This window comes from Marmota monax, unplaced genomic scaffold (assembly GCF_021218885.2).
Source record: "Marmota monax isolate L192 unplaced genomic scaffold, Marmota_monax_Labrador192_F-V1.1 WCK01_AAM20220418_F8-fsc00078, whole genome shotgun sequence".
NCBI lineage: Eukaryota > Metazoa > Chordata > Mammalia > Rodentia > Sciuridae > Marmota > Marmota monax.
Window position 1 is genome coordinate 6,527,967 of NW_026694865.1, and position 22,438 is coordinate 6,550,404.

At 43.7% G+C, this 22,438-nt stretch overlaps 1 protein-coding gene across 1 annotated transcript; it reads left to right on the top strand.

Annotated features, from left to right (window-relative positions):
- Window positions 1-8,884: 8,884 nt before the first annotated feature.
- On the top strand, window positions 8,885-21,968 carry Oaz2 (ornithine decarboxylase antizyme 2). Its single transcript, XM_046426679.2, is given in 6 exon segments — window positions 8,885-9,095; window positions 18,216-18,291; window positions 18,293-18,373; window positions 19,166-19,341; window positions 20,248-20,333; window positions 20,748-21,968. Coding segments are annotated over 6 exon segments (570 nt in total). The 5' UTR covers window positions 8,885-9,075; the 3' UTR covers window positions 20,879-21,968.
- The last annotated feature ends 470 nt before the right edge of the window (window positions 21,969-22,438 follow it).

The following is a 22,438-nucleotide window of genomic DNA, read 5'->3' on the forward strand; positions in this document are numbered from 1 at the left end:
AGAGGATCTTGAGTTCCAAGCCAGCCTTAGAAAAAGTGAGGCACTAAGCAACTCAGTGAGACTCTGTCTCTAAATAAAATATAAAAAAGGGCTGGGGATGTGGTTCAGTGGTCGAGTGCCCCTGAGTTCAATCCCCAGTACTCGCCCCACTCCCCACAAAAAAAACAAACAAAACCACACTACGCCACTGGAAAGTGAAGGGGAGGGGACAGAAAAGGTGGTAAAAGGACAACAAACCTTATCTTGGCTTGCTTAGAAATGTGCCTGGCTGGGTGGAAGTATGCTCTAGAAACAGGTGGCTCTCTTGGTTTCTTTTGTGTCCTCATTTTTGATAAAGACAAGAACACAGAAAACTATGGAATAATCATGCCAGTGTAAGGAGCAGCAGCAACAGATACTCAGCCTCAGATTTGGGGACAAGTGGGGAGTGATGTGGACTGTGGTAAAATCAATTGCCCAAGCTCTTTCTAATGGGAACAGCCATTATTGAGTCCAGTCAGCTATTGTCCTAGGCCAGTGTGTATCAATAGTCTGTATCTTCTGATTTTTCAAAAGACTGTAATAATTGGGATTTTAGTGAATTTTAGTGAATTTAGTAATCTCTCAATATTGACTGAAAAAAAAAAGTTTTTTTTTTTTTCTTTTTTTCCCAGCACTGGGGATTGAACCCAGGGGCATTCTACCACTGAGCCACATCCATCATCCATGCTCCCACCCACTTTTTTTTTCTTCTTTCTTTTGAGACAGGGTCTAAGTTGCCCACGTTGACCTTAAACCTGTCATCTTCCTGCCTCAGCCTCCTGAGTAGCTGGATCAAAATTCTTAAACAGTATATTAGCCAAACAAAGCATGTATCTACAGGCTGCATATGGCCTTTGGTCTGCCATCATGCATTTGGCTCTAAGCTTTAAGTGGCTGTGAAGGATTCTCAGCTTAAGTAGATGCAGTGGGAATGATTGACTTTATTCCCCACATCTGGCTCCTACTCCTCTCCAATATCCAGCAAGTCATAGAGCTCTGCTAGGAAGCTTGGAGCTTAGCAAATGGTTCCAGAAACATCCTAGAAGTTCAGGGAAGTCACCATCTAGATTCACCACCTCCAGGGAAATAGTCCTAAGGCCTCCAGTGTCTTTCTCTCAGGCATTGGGGCATGTTCTTATGCCTCTCCCAGAAGAGAGCCCAGTGGGAACGTAGACTGGTAACTAGTTTTCAAAGGGCTTTGTCCTGTGACTAAAGCCAGGCAAGGCAGTCAGACACAAATGAAAGTGCGCGCATACACACACACACACACACACAGAGTGCACTCCCAAGACCTTTTCCCACGCAGTCCCAGGACAGCCGGAAGGGCAGCCAGTCATGGGAATTAACCCAGGCCCCCCTCCCCCAGTGGAAGCTTCACCCTGCTTCATTTACTCCAGGCCATGAATCTCTGGCCCCCTCCACCCCCTTACTACTTCCAGAGGAGGAAATAGATGAACAATGTGGCAGATCAGAGAATGGGCACAGAGCCTGGAGCCAAGGCCCAGGAGGAGTCCTCATAGGCCATGGTCTCTGACCCTTGGCTGCCTTGCTCCCTGTCAGATGGCTTCCCCAAATGTGGCCTTCCTCAAGCCTCTCCATCCCTAGAAGATTCCACACAGCCTGACAACTCCTTTTCCCTCCCTTGGTTTGCCTCTTTCCTTTTTCTTTCACACGCCCACACTCCACTTGGAGCTCCAAGTCTGAGGGGCTAAAGCCAGAATTTGGTGGGAATTTTGTCTAGTGGGGAGCAAGTAGGAAGAAAGGATCATTTTTCTCTCACATTTGTCTCGGGGCTAGGGAATGCATGTCCTGAGAATGAGACATTGTTGGAATAAAAGCTCCAGAGTCCTGAGATCTCATTCTGTCTTCTAGACAAAGCCTTCTCACCTTAGCAGGAGGAATGGAAGTGCTCACAGGCCCTGGGGCCATTCTCAGAGCAACAGAAGGGAATCGCCAGGCATTTCCAGTTTCCTGGGGCTGAGAAGTTGGTGGGAACCACTAATTTTGTTTTTCCTGTTGGTCTAAAATAATGATCTTCCTGGGACCGGAACCCTACGCCCCAGGCAAAACTACCATTGCTTCCTCCCAGTTCTAGTACTTTCAACTGCCTCACCTCTGCCAGGCACTTCCTGACTTGTGAGCCAAGGGGCAGGGTTCCTCACAAATCTTTTGCTCTCTCAAAACCTGGTATTCTGCCCCCTTCCCCATGGATCCTGGTTCAGGAGTTGGTAGTGGGATCCAAGATAGACCCTGGAAGGTGGACCCTGGATAGGTGTCACAAGAGGCCAACCTCATACCCTTCTGCCATATCCAAGATGGTTCCAGGATACAGTGGAGATGAGTCCTGAATCTCTTTCCCCTGATGTTTGGTTTCACCCTTTAAATGATTCTCATCTCCTTTTAGCTTGACCATACATGTGTGGTCATTTGGGAATCTCAAAGGTATTTTTTTTTTGTGTGTGTGTGTGTGTCTGATACTGTGGATCACATCCAGAGCCTCACGTATGCTAGGCAGGCACTCCTCTACTAGGCTATACTCCCAGCCCCTAAAAGGTCTTAGAGTGGGAATGACTTTTTATGAGTTTATTCCTACCCTGAAATTTTAGATGAGAAACTGGCACAAAGAGTACATGTGTCTGACTTGAGATCAGTAACCAGAAGGAGGAGGAGAATTCGGACTCCATTTTTATTTTTATTTATTTATTTTTTTAAAGAGAGAGTGTGGGGGGAGAGAGAGAGAGAGAGAGAGAGAGAGAGAGAGAGAGAGAGAGAGAGAGAGAGAATTTTTTAATATTTATTTTTTAGTTCTAGGCGGACACAACATCTTTGTTTGTATGTGGTGCTGAGGATCGAACCCGGGCAGCACGCATGCCAGGCGACCGCTTGAGCCACATCCCCAGCCCACCATTTTTATTTTATTTTATTTTGCAGTACTGAGGATGGAATCCAAGGCCTCACATACGCTAGATAACTGCTTTACCACTGAGCTACATTCCCAACCCTTTTTATTTTTTTGAGAAAGAGTCTCCTCACTGAGTTGCCAAAGGTGTCCTTAAACCTGCCAACCTCCTTCCTCAGCTTCCCAAGTAGCTGGGATTACAGAGATATACTTTTGTGTCATAACTACACCTGATATTCTCTTTCTCCCTCTCATTCTTTCTTTAGCTCTTTCTCTACACACGCACACACACACACAAATATTTATATATAAATATATATATATATATAAATATATATATATTTTTGTTGTTGTTGTTGTTGGTTTGTTTTTTTTTTTTTTTTTTTTTTTACAGTTGGGTTCTTTGAGTTAGCATCCAAAAAGAGGAGCTTCATGTTATACCTTTGGTGGCTCTATTTTTTTTTTTTTTTTGTAGCTCAGGGGCACACTGTTACTGAGCTACATCCCCAGTTCTTTTATATTTTTATTTTGAGAGATAGGGCCTCACCCTGTTGCCCAGGCTGGCCTTGAACTTGTGATCCTCCTGCCTCAGCTGCTTTAGTCACTGCAATTATAGGAGTGTGCCAACACACCTTTTTTATATCTCTTAAGTTTTTTGTTTTTTTTTTTGTGTGTGTGTGTGCTGGGGATTGAACCCAGGGCCTTGTACATATGAGGCAAGCATTCTACCAACTGAGCTACATCCCCAGCCCATCTTAAGTCTGTATTAAGCTACATGTTTTCCCTCCCCTTCCCCACTTCTTTAGTGAAAAAACATACTTTTGATCTTTAGAATGATCCTACATTAGGGATTTTGCTGATTGCATTCTTTTTAAAATTTTTTTTAGTTGTAGATGAACACAATGTATTTATTTATTTATTTATTTATTTATGTTTGTGGTGCTGAGGATAGAACCCAGTGCCTCACATGTGCGAGGCAAATGCTCTACCACTGAGCCACAGCCACCCTCACTGATTGCATTCTTTTTTAAAAAAATTATATATATATATATATATATATATATATACACACATACATACACACACACACACACACACACACTTGACACAATACATTTATCTTATTTGTTTATTTTTATGTGGTGCTGAGGATTGAACCCAGGGCCTCGCATGTGTTAGACAAGTGCTCTACTGCTGAGCCACATCCCAGCCCCTGATTGCATTCCTGGGGTGAAATTTAACAGTTCTTTTGTCTCTTTTTATTTTTCTGTAAATGGTAGTCAGATATAAAAGTTTGCTCTGATTCAGGTTCAAAGTTTTGGCAAGAATACATCATAGGTTGTTGATGTGGTTATGAGGCATAACCCTCACATATCTCTCTTTAACTTTAACAGCTACCAACAATCATTGTGTAGATTCATGATCACCTTAAGAGTTTGCAAAATGGTATCATCGGGGCTGGTGGTATAGCTCAGTGGTAGAGTTCTTTCCTGCTTTCCTAGCACACTGGCAGCCCTGGGTTTGATTCCCAGCATTACAAAAGATTTAGGGCTGGGGATATAGCTTAGATGGTAGAGTGCTTGCCTTGCATGCATAAGGCCCTGAGTTAAACCCCCAGCACCAAAAAAAAAAAAAAAAAAAAAGAGGAAAGCTTTATTGGGGGCTGGGGCTGTAGCTTAGTGGCAGAATACTTGCATGGCACAATGAGGCACTGGGTTCAATCCACAGCAGCACCTCATAAAAATTAAAAAAATAAATAAAAGTATTCTGTCCATTTACAACAACAATAAAAATAAATAAATAAAAAGATTAAAAAAAAAAAGACTTTCTAACCTTCCTTCTTCACTCATTGCCTAATTGTCACCTAGAGACTCACTCCTAGAGAAAATCAGGCTGAATACTTGTTACTCACTCTTTATAGTTTTCAGAATCACCTCACATCCATCTATTTTGTTACCTTGGAGTATAGTTCATATAAGAAAGGCACGTTAAATGCTTGAAAGGTGGCTAATGATGTTCCTTTTTTATTTCACCTACTTCCCTCTCTCCTCTGTATCTTGTATCAGTAATCATTTATGAATTCTACCATTATAAACTAGCTTTCATCAGATCTTTTCTGGAGAGCAGATTTTTATACAGATAGAAGTGGGACTAAATTTATGTTTTTTGGTTTTTTTTAGAGAGATTTTTAATATTTATTTTTTAGTTTTTGGTGGACACAACATCTTTGTTTGTATGTGGTACTGAGGATCGAACCCGGGCTGCACGCATGCCAGGCGAGCGCGCTACCGCTTGAGCCACATCCCCAGCCCCCCCCCTAAATTTATGTTTATAGAACATCTTCTAGACATTGGATTAGGTGCTTTCACAGACACTATTTTTTGTAATACTGCAATCTTGGAAGGCAATGCTATGGTCCTGTTTTTCACAGAGGACAAGATAGGTCCTCAGTAGCCTTGACTAGTCCAAAGTCATAGAGCTAGCAAATGGTCAAGTTCAGATTTGTCTTACTCATTTTTTTTCTTTGGTGCTGGGGGTCAAACTCAGGGCCTTTCCCACACTAGACTAGTAGTCTACAACTGAGCTAGATCCCCAGCCTGATTAGATTTGTCTTATTCATGTTGCATCACATAGCTTTTGTGTGTTTGTGCTAGGGATTGAACCTAGGGCTTCATGCATGCTAGGCAAGTGCTCTGTCACTAAGTAAGCTATACCCCCCAACCTCTATTTCATTTTAGTTCATTTAAATAGCAAGGGGATATCATAGGACAATATATGTTAGAGGAAGATGGCTCCCATCTTTGTGAATTTTTTACTGGCTGACTTGGTTTCCATAAGAGTGGTCACTCATTCAAACAGCAAGCTGGTGGCAGAGAGCTTCTGACTCCTCCACCAAATAAATCTAGGCTAAACACAGGACTAGGCAACCCTGGGTCCAAATTTTAACTTCACCATTTAATAGCTTTGAAGTAGGGCAAGTAAACTGACTTGCTTGGTATAGATAGGCCCACAATAAATATTAGCTAACAGAATAAAACTTCCTAAGGTTTTTTTTTTTAAATATTTGTTTTTTAGTTTTAGGTGGACACAATATCTTTATTTTGTTTTTATGTGGTACTGAGAATAGAACCCAGTGCCTCACGCTGCTAGGTGAGCACACTACCACTTGAGCCACGTCCCCAGCCCCTCCCTAAGGTTTTATTCTCTTCATTATACAATAATGGTGAGGAATTGTAACAAGTAGTGCTATAGCATGATGCTCAATAAATGATTGCTATTCATGACATAGTGGATTCTTAGTATTTGCCAAATGATTGACCAGAAACTCCTTCAGACCAAAGGGTTACTTGTCCATGGACTGGCAAAAATTAGGCATCCCAGCTCCCTTTGAGAACCAGGAGGTTTGCCCAGATGGATTAGAGCTGGGTTCACTTGTCTGATTCTATTATACATGTAAAAGCAAACCTGGCATGAACTTGAAAGACTAGCTAAGGATAGCTGAAGTGATAAGATAGAGGATCTTAAAGTGAGCCAGAGATGGGACCGTCCTGGTATCATTTGCCACTCTAATTATTGTGAAAAAGCTTTAGTCTAGTAGCTCTAACCTTTCTTTTTTTTTCCTTTTTTTTTAAAGAGAGAGAGAATTTCTTAATATTTATTTCTTAGTTTTTTTTTTTTTTTTGACGGACACAACATCTTTGTTTGTATGTGGTGCTGAGGATCGAACTCGGGCCACAGGCATGCCAGGAGAGCGCGCTTACCGCTTGAGCCACATCCCCAGCCCTAGCTCAAACCTTTCTTTCTTTCTTTCTTTCTTTCTTTCTTTCTTTCTTTCTTTCTTTCTTTCTTTCTTTCTTTCTTTCTTTCTTTCTTTCTCTCTCTCTCTCTTTCTCTTCTTCTTCTTCTTCTTCTTCTTCCTTTTCTTTCTCTCTCTCTCTCTCTCTCTCTCTCTCTTTCTTGGATACTGGGAATTGAACTCAGGAGCACTGGGTCACTGAGCCACATCCCCAGCCCTATTTTGTATTTTATGTAGCGACAGGGTCTCACTGAGTTGCTTAGCACCTCACTTTTACTGAGGCTGGCTTGGAACTTGCAATCCTCCTGCCTCAGCCTCCTAAGCCACTGGGTTTATAGGAATGCATCACTGTGCCCTGCTCCAACTTTTCTTTTTTCCCTACATCCTTATCATCTAAAATCCAAAAGCAGGTTTGTGAATAAATGTTGATGAACCCATCCTAATTCCATTTTAAGATTGGGAGCCATCTTGTCACAAAGTCATGAAAAGTTAATTTCTGTTTTACTATAAATTACTGAGATTTCTAAACTTGTTTGGAATTCCTGCCCATGCCTTGAACTCACCCATGCCTGGCTTTCCCTGACCAGATAACAACGCTCTCTGAAACCTCAGTGGTGCCTCATAAATTCTGCTGTTAGGATCTGAATTTACTCCCTACCTTGAAATATCATGCCATGTAGATCATTAACCTACTATCTGCCTTTGTATTATGTTTGTTAAAACCCTGTTATTTGTAACTTCTCAAGCACCCCCTTTTGCAACTTTTTGTGCTATAAAATCTCATTATTGGAGAGCTGGGTTGCTGGCCTGCATTAGGAGAGACAGGCGCTGATCAGCTCTCTTTGTGTACACAAATACAAGCTTGCTTTAATTTGATTTAAAATTGGAGTCGGTGGTCTTTTCTTTGTGTCGGGGTTCAACATTGTGTCCTGAGATGGCCATGATGTGTGACATTTGTGATTTGGGGCTATTGTGAACTAGAGGTCATAGTGACTCTGGTATGGAGTTGGTACACTTTCTGGGAAGCCATCCTTCTTCCCTAGTTACTTTCTCTGTTGCCTCCTTCATACTGAGCACTCACCTTGTATTGTGATGGGCTCTCTGTGTCTCTCACTCAGAGCAGATTGTGACATCCAAGGCAGGAACCTTGTCTAGCTGATCATTGAGTATTCCTGGACTCTAGCCCATGCTTGAGGCACATAGTAAGTAGTTGCTCAATAATTATTGTTGAATAAATGAATGGATATGATTTGAGGTGACAGTGACCCACTATGAGCTGAAAGTACACTATCTCTTGATTGCAATTTGGTTGACTATGAACAGAGTTAAAAACCTGATTGTTTTGAAGTGCCTGTGATTGTGACCTGCTATGACTATGATTTGAGGTGTCTATACAACAGTGACTGTGACTCTCTGGCACTTGTCTGTGATAAGGACCAGCAGGGATAGTGAATGGAGATGGCTGTGCATTAGTAACCTTGCATGATTGACTGAAGTAGCCTGCATTGATTGTGACTTGAAGTGACTGTGAACAAGTCAGTGATGGTGGCTTCCACAATTGTTATGATGTGGCTGTGATCATGACCTACAGAGATTTGGCTTCTGATAACCATGTGACTGGCCAGTGATTGGAGCATGGACCATTGACCTGAGATGTGTCTCCAAGATGAAGAGACAGTTGATCTCAGCTCGCTGTTGAGGTTATTGATCTGCATTATGAGCTGAGGTAACTGAGATCTATAGGCTTGGACTCAGACTGGGGATGGTGCTAATATGTGTGTAGTACTCTTTAGATTTCCAACTTGGTTTTTAATAAAATATCCTTTAGAGGCTTACAAACGGCACTGCCCCTCTTGACCCCAGCAAAAAAGGAATGGGAACTAGGACTAGGTTTGGTTAGTCTTCAGAAAACAACCTGAAATTCGATGCATCATTCAGGCTACCGTGCACGGCCACGCCACCAATTGGGCTACGGCTTCTCCCTAAAAGCAGCCTTTATCCGGAAGCCCCTTACCCGCATCCCAATCCACCGCTATCCACCCCAGGAGCGCCTGCGCGGAGGTGGGGCGGTGCTTTGCCCTTTGTTGTGGGCCCCAGTTTCCCAGGACACCGCGCGGCTCCGGGGTGGGGCTATGCAGATGAGCCACTCGGGGGCGGGGCGGTTGCGGCGTCGGCGGCGGCCGGGGAGGGTCAGTTGGAGGCAGGCGCTCGCTGAGGCAGGAGGAGGCCTCTCGGCCCGCGGCCTGACAGGGACTTAGCCCGCCGAGATCGGCCCGCGCGCGCGACCCCACACCCACCCACTCATCCACCTACCCACTCCCTGCGCCGCCTCCTCCCACCCTGAGCAGAGCCGCCGAGGATGATAAACACCCAGGACAGGTAACGGCCCGGCCCAGGCTCCCCGCCCCCATCCTCTCTACTTCGGCTCTAGAGGGCCTCCTCCCCCACCAACCAGCTGGTCTCCGTACCCCCCACAGTAGGTCCCCGACAGGGCTCCATCCGCCTCCACCGGACCCTTCCCCACTTGAGCCACCCCCGTCTGAGTTCCAGACCTGAAACTGGGCCTCTTTCCGTCTTTTAGCCCCCTCCCTCCAGCCTGGCCCATCCCCCTCATCCGGGCCTCCTCCTTCTCTAAAGCTCCCGCAAACCCGGACCCAATCTTTCAGTCAGGTCCCTTGTGCCCTCCTTAAAGGTGTCCCTTTATCCCCACTGGGCTTTATCCTTCCAATAGATTCCCCGAATATCCCCGCCTCCTCCATATCTTCCCCGTATATATATTTTTAATCCCCATGTAAGTCTTTGACCCCGCTTTGAATCTGCTTTCTAGTGAAAACTACACGCCCCAACCAACCAGATCCCTTTCTTGTCACTGCTTCTCTCCCACCAGTCAGGTTCTATCCTTCAGTTCTCAACTAGACCCCTTACCCCCCCACCCCCACTCCAGGTCTAATGGTCATTACAAAGATGCCCAGCCCTCCTTTTGGCACCTCACTCCAGCTTCATCTTTTCTCTCCTTTCCTCCTTCCACACTCCTCTCTCGGGGCTCATTTCCCTTGTCTTCCAGTGTCATTCCTTTTATTTCCTCAAATAATTTGAAGTGGGTTCTTGTCCTTTTCTCCCTAAGGGTGTCCCACCACCACTCTAAACACTCCTATCCTTTAAATACTTTCTCTCAGCTGGATCTCAACTTAACTCTTAACTTTTCTCACCTTAATTGAGCCACATCTTTTTTTTTTTGGGGGGGGGGTAGGGGCAGTGCTGGGGATTGAACACAGGGCTTCATGAATGCTAGGAAAAAGCATATCCCTAGCTCATAGAACCACATCTTAAAGATTATCAGATCACAGAACTTAGCCCTGTACTTCTTCCAGTAAAGACTTTCAAGGAACACCTCCTTTCCTTGGACGTCCAATGCCTTCATATCAGGCCCTGTACTTTGGACACTGCACCTTGCAAGTTTCCATCCCCAAACCCAATTCCAGTTTCTCCCCATTAAATGAAGAGAAAGGTGCATATCTTTCTGCAACTGAGATACTGGATATCTAAATACTGAATATACTAAATAGATACTGGATATCTAAACTTGAATCCTTTTATCTTTCCCCTGCCTAAATTAAGCACACTTCATTACTCAAAATTTCTTTCTCTTTTCTTTTTCTAGGCAGTTTCTTCTCACTTATCACCCTCAAATATATCCCAAAATTCTGCCCCAGACACTATTCTCTGAAATGGTTCCATATTTTCCTCATTCTCGAGTTTTTAGCCCTGGTTGTTCCTCTGCATCAGAGTGAATTCTGTTTGCAATTTAGACCCAATTCCCTTCCTCATTTTTTCTCTAGACTTGTTGCTGTCCCCTCTGAAATGTGTGCGAAGCTCATTAGTTCCTCACACCAGACCCTTTGTCTTCAGATTTGCCCTTATGGCTTCTGCCCATCTGTAAGGCCTCATTATTTTGTAAGCAGATCCATTCCCTGTAAATCCTCTTTAAACCATGCCATGGTCCTTACTAAACTAGGCTCTACTTTTCTCTTATAAATATAGCCTTAATGCTTTTCTTCACATAAGGCTATAATTGCCACTCATGGTTCCCTTCTTACTAAATGGTCTCCAGCATAACATTTCCTGTTAATCAGCACCATCCTTATATATTCCAACTGGGTTTTCAATTTTCTTGCATCTTAGTATTTTTCATCCCTACTGCACATTTGAAAAAGTCACCTGGGCCCCATCTTCACAGATTGGTCTAATTGTCCTAGGGTAGGGCTGGTTATTGGCATGTATTTTTTATAGCTCCCCGGGTAATTCTTTCCAATGAAGTTGAAAAACACTGCTTCTCTTCTTTCAAAAGACTTTAACTTTTATCATTACGTTTTTTTAGTGAGTGTCATCTCTTCTTTACTGAAAAGGGCCTAGTCTTCCTCAGGGATTTCTCAGTCTTTCTCAGACACTATCCAGAAGAACCCAAGATACATGCAACAGCTTCTTAAATTCTCTTTCAGTTACTGGGTTCTCAGCCATTAGCCATTTTCTTCCCTCAATTCTTAAACTCTTTTTTTTTTTTTTAAGAGACAGAGGGAGAGAGAGAGAGAATTTTATTTTAATATTTATTTTTTACTATTCGGCGGACACGACATCTTTGTTTGTATGTGGTGCTGAGGATGGAACCCGGGCCGCACGCATGCCAGGCGAGCGCGCTACCGCTTGAGCCACATCTCCAGCAATTCTTAAACTCTTATCTAGTCTTCCCACCTTCATTTCTTTTCTGCATACACTGAAAGAAAATTCACTCCCTATTCCTGGTTTGTTCCTTTTTGACTTTTATCTCTGCCTCCTAAGCCCTTCTTACCTACAATCCCGTTCTGCTTTTATGTTTTCCTTTTCTGAGGCTATCCACATCCAACCCTCATTGCATTCCCCTTTCCTTCCATCTTCTATAACCCAGTCCTTCTGGAGCTGAGGAGGTGGAGGTGGATAGATACTTGAATGGTGCAAAAGGTGTTAACTGTGGTTTGGAGGGCCTTGTGTAGAGGATGGAGGGCAGGTAGGAGAGAAAACAGGTTGAAGTGTAGGGGTGGAGGGAAGCAGAGGAACCTGCAGCAAAACCTGCTCAAGGGGTATGTATGTGAGATGAATTTTCTATGTTCTAATATTTGTGTCTCTGGAAGGTGGGGTGGCTGAGCAGTAATTTTATAGAGTCCTCTGTACTCATCTGGTCTAGATGCCAAGTCCTTTCCAGGCTGAGCTCAGAGTTGAGCACTTGGGACCAACATATAAGGGTCCTCACTGAATGAGTGTGAGAGACCTGAGTTCTAAGTTCTGCCTTAGCTAGTGTGCTTACATGTAAAAAAGAAAAAAGGGGGGGGATTGGGTTAGCTTAGCTTAAAGATTCTTTCCAGCTTCCTAAGTGGCAAAACAGGGTTGCTTGTCTCTAGGGCCCTTGCTTAGTGTGTGGGTAATTTGAGGGGCTTGGCTATGTGAGAGGCAGGTGGAGGGAGGAGCCAGCTGCCCTGCCAGGGCCTGGGCTGGAGCTGGGCCTTGGATGAAGCTCCTCCACTTTGGCCTGGGGGTGGGGTGGGGTGGGGTGGGGTGTGCAGGGTGTCTGGTTTCTTTGAGTTACTGCAATCCTGTTTCCCAGCCTCCTCTGGCCTGCCTCTAACTTTCTAAAAGAAATCCTGTTAAGAGTCCTAACTAGGGATTCCGATAAGAGCCGGATGCTCTTCCCAGTCAGTGTTGTTGGTGTTTTGTATCCGCAGAGAGGAGGAGTTGGCTGGAAGTTTAGCTCCCATTGGGTGGGGGATGGGATTTCCAGCTTCCCTGGCTCCAGTGAAAAATGCAGGAGGTGGAGGCTTAGTTTCCTGGAAGAAATAGTTGAAGAGCTTGCAATATGTTTTGAAAACAAGGCTCTTCCTTTCCAGTGTTGTTCTGATTGGTGCTTCCGAAATGTCAAAATTCTTGATGGTGGGGGAGGGAAGAAGACGGGAATACAAGCCCCTTCATTATATTTTTTGAATATCAGGTTTAAATCCAAGAGGAAATCAAGCTTCCTGGCCTTTCTCTGTCTGGACTTGGAGGGGCAGGGAGACAGTATCTGTCTAGGGCTTGTTTCATATCTTTTGACAGTACAGTATTTGGAGAAAAGCTAGCCCTGGCTTTATAGCTATGTTATTATCATTCTGTGTACTCATGGACTTTGGGGGAGAAGCATTTGGTTCTACAGGTGGTTTTTTGAAGGTGGAGGTGAGCAGGGTACAAAAAGCATATCAGAATTACCCCGAGTAGCTTCACAGTTTTGTGGGTAATGGGATTTGCCAAAGAATATGATTTTCCTTGTTTATTGGCATTATGGCTTTTTGAGTGTAGGGTGGAAGAACCAGTTTTCCTAAGATGTGCCTTCAAGAATACCCTACAGAGAGAAAGAAGCTCCTGTATAATCAGGAATTCCTCCAGATTGGATGCTTCAGAAAGCAGTATGGACTAATAATAGCAATTTCTCATTCTGCCAAGAAATCCAAATTTAGCACCAGAGCAGCTCAGGGGGAAAAAAAGGTGGGGGGTACTGAGGGAGAGGATAGAAGGATATTACAAATGTTCATTTTTAAGAAAAAGTATTTCATCCCTTTTTGAAACAATACAGTGTTGGTTGAAATTGATGCCATGGTTTGGAAGGCTGATGGAAAACTATAGATTAGAAATGTCATTAGATTAGCAAGAATCTTGTTACTTTAAGTGAACAGACAGGTAGTTTTCCTGTTAGCAGCAGCAGAAAATGCTTTGTATAAGCCTTCAGAAAATTTCCTAGGTCTTTGATACAATATGAAAAATGAAATAATTTTATCCTGGGAGAAGCGGCTGGAGACTGTGATGAGCTTACAATACAGTGTAATACTAGATTGCAGTGAAAAAATTGAGATCTTTTTTTAAAAATAGGATTACCTAGCCATGCAGCTGCCTTTGATAGACATGTGATTGTATTTACTTTTGGTAGAAGATGTATCACACCATCAGCTGTATGATAGGCAAACCTTAGGGGCAGAGATATTCTGGCTGCTACCATACATATGTTTCTTGTGGAGAATAAACCAAAACCAATTTTGCTTTTAGCCTGTGATTCAGATTGGTGATGTCATTTTCTTATAATTATGCATAGCAAGTAGACTCCCTTTGGAATGCATAACAGCCCTAGTGAAATGACTTTAGCCTGGCATTTGCCCAAGGCCCCTGTCTCAGATAGAAGGGGGAACTGGAAGCTGAGAATCAGCCTGTATGGTCACACTAGTCTGAAGGTGGCCATCACCTCCCATCTTTCTTCCTGTTTCTTTTTTGTTAAGTGTGATGGTAGCCCTGAATTGGTCTCTCTTTACATAAGGATTAGTCATCAGAGATATTCCTAGTCTTAGAGTAAAAGCAGCCTCTGTGAGGGAAATAAGGGCATTCTGAGTATTTTGTGAAGCAGGGCCTGAGACATGAATGGATCAGAAGTAGTTAAGAGGGAAATGAATGTATAATACTGGAAATGTGATTTTTATGTCTCTTACTTAATATCAAAGGTAGGTAATACCAAAGCCATCTGATCTCTAGTAGGTATTAAAATGAGAAAAAGGGTGCAGAAGGAGGCCACTGATTGAAGAGAAACCTGATCAAAATTTATCAGAGTATTTGAATTCAAGTGTTTTTTAGATTCTGTGGCTACAGAATTACTTTTATATTAAATCTCAATTTTGTGTAGCAGCAGGTACCCTTCTTTGAGCAAACCAAATATAAAATTCAAGGGGGCTGGGGAGATAGCTCAATTGGTAGAGTGCTTGCCTTGATGCACAGGCCCTGGGTACGATCCCCAGCACCGTCACCCCCCCCCCCCAATATATATATATATATATATATATATATATATATATATATATATATATTCAAAACTGATAAAATCAACTGGAAGTGATTTAATTCTTTTAAATAATAAGTACTCCAGATATTTAAAAACAGGATTTAAATTATACAAATTTGATTTAGCATCAATGTTTCCAGGAATACATGCTGCATATACTGCCTGTTGGTAGTCAGTGTATGAAATTATGATCTGTTAAGGACACTTCAGATAGGAGTTTCACAAATGCTTTAAATTAGAAGCAGCAGGATATGATATGGTAGCACTCATTTATATCTTGAGGACTGTTTCTAAGGGCATGTCCTGTAACACCTGAGAAGATAAAAGGTACAAAAGCCTCCAATCTTCCATCATCTCCTGACTTGCCCTGGATGCTGGATACATAATACCCTCTTTGTCCCTACCACTCCCCCCCCCAGGGCATATATTGGGGATTGAACCCAGGGACCTTTAACCACTCAGCAACATCCCCAGCCCAGCCCTTTTTTGTATTTTGAGACAGGGTCTCTCTAAGTTGCCTAGGCCCTCACAAAATTGCTAAGACTGACTTCAAACTTGTGTGATCCTCCTGCCTTAGCCTTCAGAGCCATTGGGATTACAGGTGCGCACCACCATGCCCAGTACATGCCTGTTAATTACTTAAACTACTGCATATATACCCATCCTCCTTTCCTTCTCATCTAGGAAATGACAGTCAGATTTTCTTTCAGAGAAGCAGTTTGTCATTAATTGCAAGTATCTAATAACAGATGCTTTATAATGGCTGAAGAAGATAATTATTGTCATCTACTGTCAAACAAGCTTATCCCAAACCCCAGCTGTTTCTCTTAGGGAACTGGAACTGGATCCCTGTGTGGAGTCCTGACATACTCCACCCCCACTCAAACACATGCTTCTTTCTGCACTTTATGGGGGAGGAGCAAAGCCTCTCCAGAATCCTTATGTGTGAGAGTAGGGAATTAAATTATTTACTACCATAGGATGGACATGTTGCATTTATTTAGAAAGATCAGGAAACCAGAAATATCACTAGTTTATTATAGGTTAGTGCTGGACGCAGGGCAGGTTTCAGAGATTATTTCAAGAAAAAAAGGAGGGATTCTGTATGTAAAACAAAAATTCCCCACAATATTCTGATCTTTTCAGGGGATTGCCCCTATTGCTTCTGCTTTTCTTTCTTTCTCAGTTGCTTAGGGCCTCACCAAGTTGCTGAGGCTGGCCTTGAACTTGCATTCCTCCTGCTTCAGCTTTCCTAGTTGCTGGGATTACAGGCATGTGCCACTGTGCTTGGCTTGTTTCTATTGTTTACAAGTGCAAATTACCCAAGAATGAAGATATTGGTTGGAGGGCTGGGGATGTGGCTCAAGCGGTAGCACACTCGCCTGGCATGCGTGCGGCCCGGATTCGATCCTCAGCACCACATATAAACAAAGATGTTGTGTCCGCCAAAACCTAACTAACTAAATAAATAAATATTAAAAAAAAAAAAGATATTGGTTGGAATGCAGGGCAGAGGTTCAGTGTAAATCACTTATGTAAAAATGGTTTTTGGGGCCTGGGTTGTGGCTCAGCGGTAGAGTGCTTACCTAGCATGCGTGAGGCCCTGGGTTCGATTCTCAGCAACACATGAAAATAAATAAATAAATAAAGGTATTTAATACAACTAAAAAATAAATATTTTAAAAAAATGGTTTTGAGGGCAGTGGTAGAGCGCTTGCCTTGCATGTGTGAGGCACTGGGTTCAATCCTAGGCACCACATAAAAATAAATAAAAATAAAATAAAGATATTGTGTCCATCTACAACTTAAAAAAAACAAAACAAAAAAACAGTTTTGAGAAACATTTCTTCTGAGAAGTGGGAGTCTGGCCCCAAAATTTTAGAATTTCAAGGCTTTGGATCTAGTTGTATTGTGAATCCAAGCAATTTTTCTGGTATACAAGGTGACTATCCATTCCAGAGGGGATTTGCCCAGTTCTTGGGTAACTCTGCTGATCAATGCAAGCAGGCCAGCTTTCTCTAGTGGCCCAGTCTTCCTGGTGTTTCTAAAGGAACCTCATTATATGCCAAAAGGGGCACTGGGGAATGAGAAGGGAATGGTATGTAGAGTGCACCATTGTGTAGGGAAACCCCCTCACACTTGTTTTATTTTTTTGTTTGCCTGGACAGTATTCTTCTGCCCCTTAAAACTTTGGAAGGGAAAATATAATAATTTATTGTCCCCAGCAGAAAGTAACTCCTTCAGACAAACCTCAGAGGCACAGATATTTGAAAACAGTATAATTTAAGTGTCGCTCCCCTTTCACTTAAAGGCTAAGTGTAGAGATGAGGATGCCCCAAGGTTTTCCAGAATAGGCAAGAGGTAGGGAATGGGTTTATAATCCCTAGATGTTGATGCTACTTCAGGCTTACAGATATTTCTCTGGGAACTCCATTTCCCAAGGAAATTTTCAGTTATCCTTTTAGGCCTCCAGTTAAAATCTGGAGACCATAAAAGCTGAGCAGTGATGGGTTTAGATTTCTAGTCTCAACTGGAATGCTTGCTAGTTCCAGCACACCACAACAACACTTCTGTCCACCACCTTCCAGTTATCCTGAGGCTGGTATATGATGGCTAAAGGATAGACCTGTTGCTTAGTCCTGGTGGACAAGCAGAATGAAGTCTTGCTTCATTTGCCCTTGGCTTGGGGGTCAGCTTAAGGAGCCATTCAAAGAAGGTAGTGGAACAGATCTGGAGTCCCTTTGGATCTCCATGGAAGTCATGGTGCCCAGTAAGGGTACCTGGATGTGATGGAGAGCTCCTGTAAGGGCTTTTAACTTTCTGTAGTCCATCTGATTGTTGGCTTCCTTATTCAGGTCACAGCATATATTACCTTTTCCCAGTATGCCCCTTTCCTACAACTGAGTATCTGTTCTGACTACATTGGTATTACTACATTCCCACATTTGGGTCATGAAGTGACTAGCAAAGAGAGGCAAGTGGGCCCAGCATTTGGTGGCAGATCAGGGACAAAGTCAGACATAGTAATATTGTTCTGGGAGCCAAATCTCGTATTTAATTTTGTTCTTAACCCTAGAGGAACGTGCAGTAGGTGATTTCTCATTCTAATTCCTTTGTTCAGATGGAGGATGGGGCCATCACTGGAAAGTAGCCTTGGGAATTCCTCAGGGACACAGTACCCAGTGGCATATGACTTCCCAAAGTCCATCTGCCTCTCCTGAGCCTGAATGTAGGTTTTGTGATTCTGCCTCATAGGTTGTTGAGGCATTGGTGGCTTAGGAGGGATACTGGTGCAGGGCACAGGTCTGGAGTCCTACTAGGCAAGGTAGAATCTGGTGGTTCCTTCCACGATATATGGCCAGTGCCACAGTGTTTGTATGAAGATATCTGATAGGTGTTCCCCTTGTCAGACATATGCAGTTGAACTCCCTTGGGCCTTCTGGAATTTTTCTCTCTTCATGATGGTGGGCTCCTTCAAGAGAGCAATGGCAATTTTGGAAGAACTGGGGCAATGATGTGGCCTTTAGAACACTTGTTTAGGAGAAAGGTTGGGATGGGATTTGAGTTAAATTTTCAAGTTTTGGCATTTACTGTATTATCTTCTCTTTCTCTTGCAGTAGTATTTTGCCTTTGAGTAACTGTCCCCAGCTCCAGTGCTGCAGGCACATTGTTCCGGGGCCTCTGTGGTGCTCCTGATGCCCCTCACCCACTGTCGAAGATCCCCGGTGGGCGAGGGGGCGGCAGGGATCCTTCTCTCTCAGCTCTAATATATAAGGTAAGGAAGAACTTGGGATGGGAATCTGTGGGCAGAGTTCTCAGATACCACTGAGCTGCTGCTCAAAGGGAGCTGTCACTTTCATAGTCTTCCAGGCCAGTAGTGGGACTGGGAAGGACTTTTCAGCTGAGGCTGCTATGTGGCTTTTCAGGAGTTTTAGAGGGAGGCACCATTTGCTGCCTTTTGATCTGCTGTGACTGAGGCCCAGAAGTTGGTTTGGCTTCTAAGACTGGGATGGAAGGTTAGCAGGACAGCTGAGTTCTAGTCTCTTGACATTGTGATAATATGAATTGTACAGTCCACCTGAAAGCAGGTTTTGGTTGGTCAAGTCCCCAGCCAAACCGTCACAAATGTCCTTTCAGAGGGAAGGGAAAGAACATGGTTTTGGGTGGGGGCGGAAACATAGGCTTTCAAATCAGACCTAGGTTGGAATCTCAGCTTTGTCATTTATTACCTTGAGAGCTTTGGTTGATATTCTTAATTGTTCTTAAATGTCAGATTTAAGATGGAAATACTAATGCTCACCTTAAGTGTTTGTCAAACTAATATATAGGACCATATTGTGCACTATACTTGGTACCTGGTATATGCTTCAATATACATTTCCCTTCTTAACATCAACTGGTTTTAACAATGGCTTCACTTAGCCAGATGTGGGTCTATATTTCCAGCATACCCTCTTGTCCTGTGCCCTCTTTTGGCCTAAGGGATTCCTAGTGCCACCTGGTTAGAAAGCATATGACATGCCAGAGGCAGCAGTGATATGGTCCTTTGTCCTGCTTTCCTTCCCAGGACGAGAAGCTCACTGTGACCCAGGACCTCCCTGTGAATGATGGAAAACCTCACATTGTCCACTTCCAATATGAGGTCACCGAGGTGAAGGTCTCTTGCTGGGATGCAGTCCTGTCCAGCCAGAGTCTGTTTGTAGAAATCCCAGATGGATTATTAGCTGATGGGAGCAAAGAAGGGTAAGGAGCAAGTGCTAAGGGAAAGGAACAAATGAGGAAAAGAAGGTCCCCAGACCTATGTTTACTGGGATAACTGATTTTTAACCGAAGTCCATGCTTTCTTCCCTAGCTCTAGATTTCCCAAGTAGATTCCATTTTGTAACAGGTTATTTTTAGCCAGCAAAAGAGGCCTGCTCTAGGTTATAATTAAAGCAGATCTTTATCACATTAACCAAATGCCTACTAGTTAATCACCCCCTGGTTCATGCTTCCAAGCAGATATCAAGTCTCTCTTGAGCCACCTTACAGTGGTGCAGATACCGTGGGATTCCATTGGATTGGGCAAGGCCCTCCAAGCAGCCCATGTAAGGAGCAGTCCTGAGGACAGAGTTCTTTTTTTTTAAAATTTATTTTTTAGTTTTCGGCAGACACAACATCTGTTTGTATGTGGTGCTGAGGATCGAACCCGGGCCGCACGCATGGAAGGCGAGCGCTCTACCGCTTGAGCCACATCCCCAGCCCCATAGGACAGAGTTCTTGAGTGGCTCTAGTTTCTTGAGAAAATAGGCAATGGCAGGGCCCACAGTATCCTGCTCAGTGGCAGGTGACCTTATCAAAGTTGGCAGTAATCTCTGGAGAACTGGGTTCTTTTTCTAGGTCCCAAGCTTTGACTTATGAACTGCATTAGTTAAGATGGTCAGTGTTACTTTCAGATGATGAACTAGTCACAGGAAGAGATAATTCAATAACATTTTTCTTAAGACTCTGTGTGGCTTATTTTTTTCTGAACTCGGGGCTCTCAAGATCTCAAAATGAGAACCTTCTCTGGAGCTTCTGTATTATATTGCTGGTGGTTTGGCTCAGAAAACCCCTCTTTTTGACGGTTTGGAGTAGAAGGGCCTGATTAGTTTTCTTTGCTTCTTACAGATTGTTAGCACTGCTAGAGTTTGCTGAAGAGAAGATGAAAGTAAACTATGTCTTCATCTGCTTCAGGAAGGGCCGTGAAGACAGAGGTGAGGAGTCAAAGCAGCCAAAGACTTCCAGGCTGCACAGCAGGGTCTGGGGAGGAGGATACAGGGTTCCTGTTCAGTAAGTAGGGACTCCTCCTTCCCCCACCTAGTACCAGGGATTGAACCCAGGACAGTTTTATCTCTGAGTTGCTTTTTTTAAAATTTTGAGACAGGGTCTTGCTAGTTGGCCAGGTTGGACTTGAATTTAGAATCCTCCTGCCTCAGCCTCCAGTGTATCTAGGATTACTGGTGTAGGATTACTGCCACTACCCGCCCCTGGCAAATCAGGTGTGGAAGGGAGTTGCCCAAGGATTACTAACAACCTTGTTTGTTCCATTTCTTTGGAGTTTTCCTTTGATTTTAAGCCTGTCCTTGTTTTTCTCATCAGAATCCTTTTTATGCTCTTATCTTCTACAGCTCCACTCCTGAAGACCTTCAGCTTCTTGGGCTTTGAGATTGTGCGTCCAGGTCATCCCTGCGTCCCCTCTCGGCCAGATGTGATGTTCATGGTTTACCCCCTGGACCAGAACTTGTCCGATGAGGACTAATGGTCATAGAGGATGCTTTGCCCAAGAGCCACAGTGGGGGAAGAGGGGAAGTTAGGCAGCCTTGGGACAGAGGAGAGGGCTCCTTGCTGTCTAGGGAAGGACGCTGAGGGGCTCAGGGTGAGGGTTGCCTATTGTGTTCTTGGAGTTGACTCGTTGAAATTGTTTTCCATAAAGAACAGTATAAACATATTATTCACATGTAATCACCAATAGTAAATGAAGATGTTTATGAACTGGCATTAGAAGCTTTTTAAACTGCGCTGTGTGATGTGCTCTATCTAGCCTAGGGGAAGACATTGCCTAGAGGGGGAGGGGCTATCTGGGTCCAGGGGCAAGGGCTGGTGGACAGCACTGTCAGGCTCAGGTTGCCCTACTGTTGGGCTTTCTGTTTTGGTTTTTAAGACTTAATGTATTTTCTTTCTTTGCTTCCTGTCACCCCAGGGGCTCCTAAATAGGCTTTTGGGCAGTGTCCTTGGGTTGTTTTTTGACTCCACCTGGGCTTTTCTGTGTGCATTTGTGTCTGGCCTGGTGTAAGCAGGTCTGACCCCCTCCTCCTTTACAGCTTAGTGTTATTCTGGCATTTGGTTAAGCTGGCTTAATCTGTTTAATGTTATCAGTGCATTTTAAATAGGGCATTGAAGTTCACTCCCATGACAGGGCTTTTTTTGGGGTGCCTGGGCCTTAAGAAACACTAAATTCCAACTCTCAAACTATTGCCAGGAGTTCTTGCTCCTGTGGCTCAGGCTCCAAGGTCTCCTTCCTAGGGTCACAAAGAGCAGAGAGAAGAAATAGCAACTCAGGGCCTGGGAATCGTGGGGAATCTGTTCTTAGGGACCTAATGCCTCTGGCTGGCTGAGCATAGTGCTGACTGCCCCTAACAGGTTCTGAGCAGTGCTTTAATACCTTGTCCTGCAGGGCCTAGAGGTAATAGGAAAAGGGGCTAAAAGTGGCTCCTTCTTTTCTGTTTCATTGAATAGCTTGTTCTAAGGGGAAAGGAAGGGGCAGGAGATCTAGACTGGGTGAAGGGAAGTGGGGGTGTCAGGGAGGAAAGTGTGTTGTGTTACTGTGTCAATAAACTGATTTAAAGTTATGGTTGGTCTGTTCTTTATTCCTGTACCAGGACCAACTTCTTACCACTACTGACTTTTGAGCCCAGAGCCTAACTTAATAGGGGTGTGCAAACATGCTTCTCAAGGAGAAAGCTGCAATGTAGTAGGGCAGATAAGTTGGCCAAGGTCTCTGGGGCTGTGTTATACTGTGAAACCTGGGGTTGCTAGGAGTCTAAGACACATTGCGAGAGCCCCCTAGAGAGACAGGCATGTACAAAATCACCTTCATCTAATAGAGGCTCTCTCCCTAGGATCCAAATTGTTTTTCCTTTTGTATTACAAGTCTGAGTTCTAAAACTGGGTTTTTGGCTTTTGCATGGAACTGCCAGACATTACTTATTCCTGAGGTCTCTAAAGGAAGTGGCACATAACGGTCCCTATTCTTGTTTTTCTCTTTTTTTTTTTTCCTACTTCCTATACCTCCTATAGCTTTGTAACTACTCTTGATTCT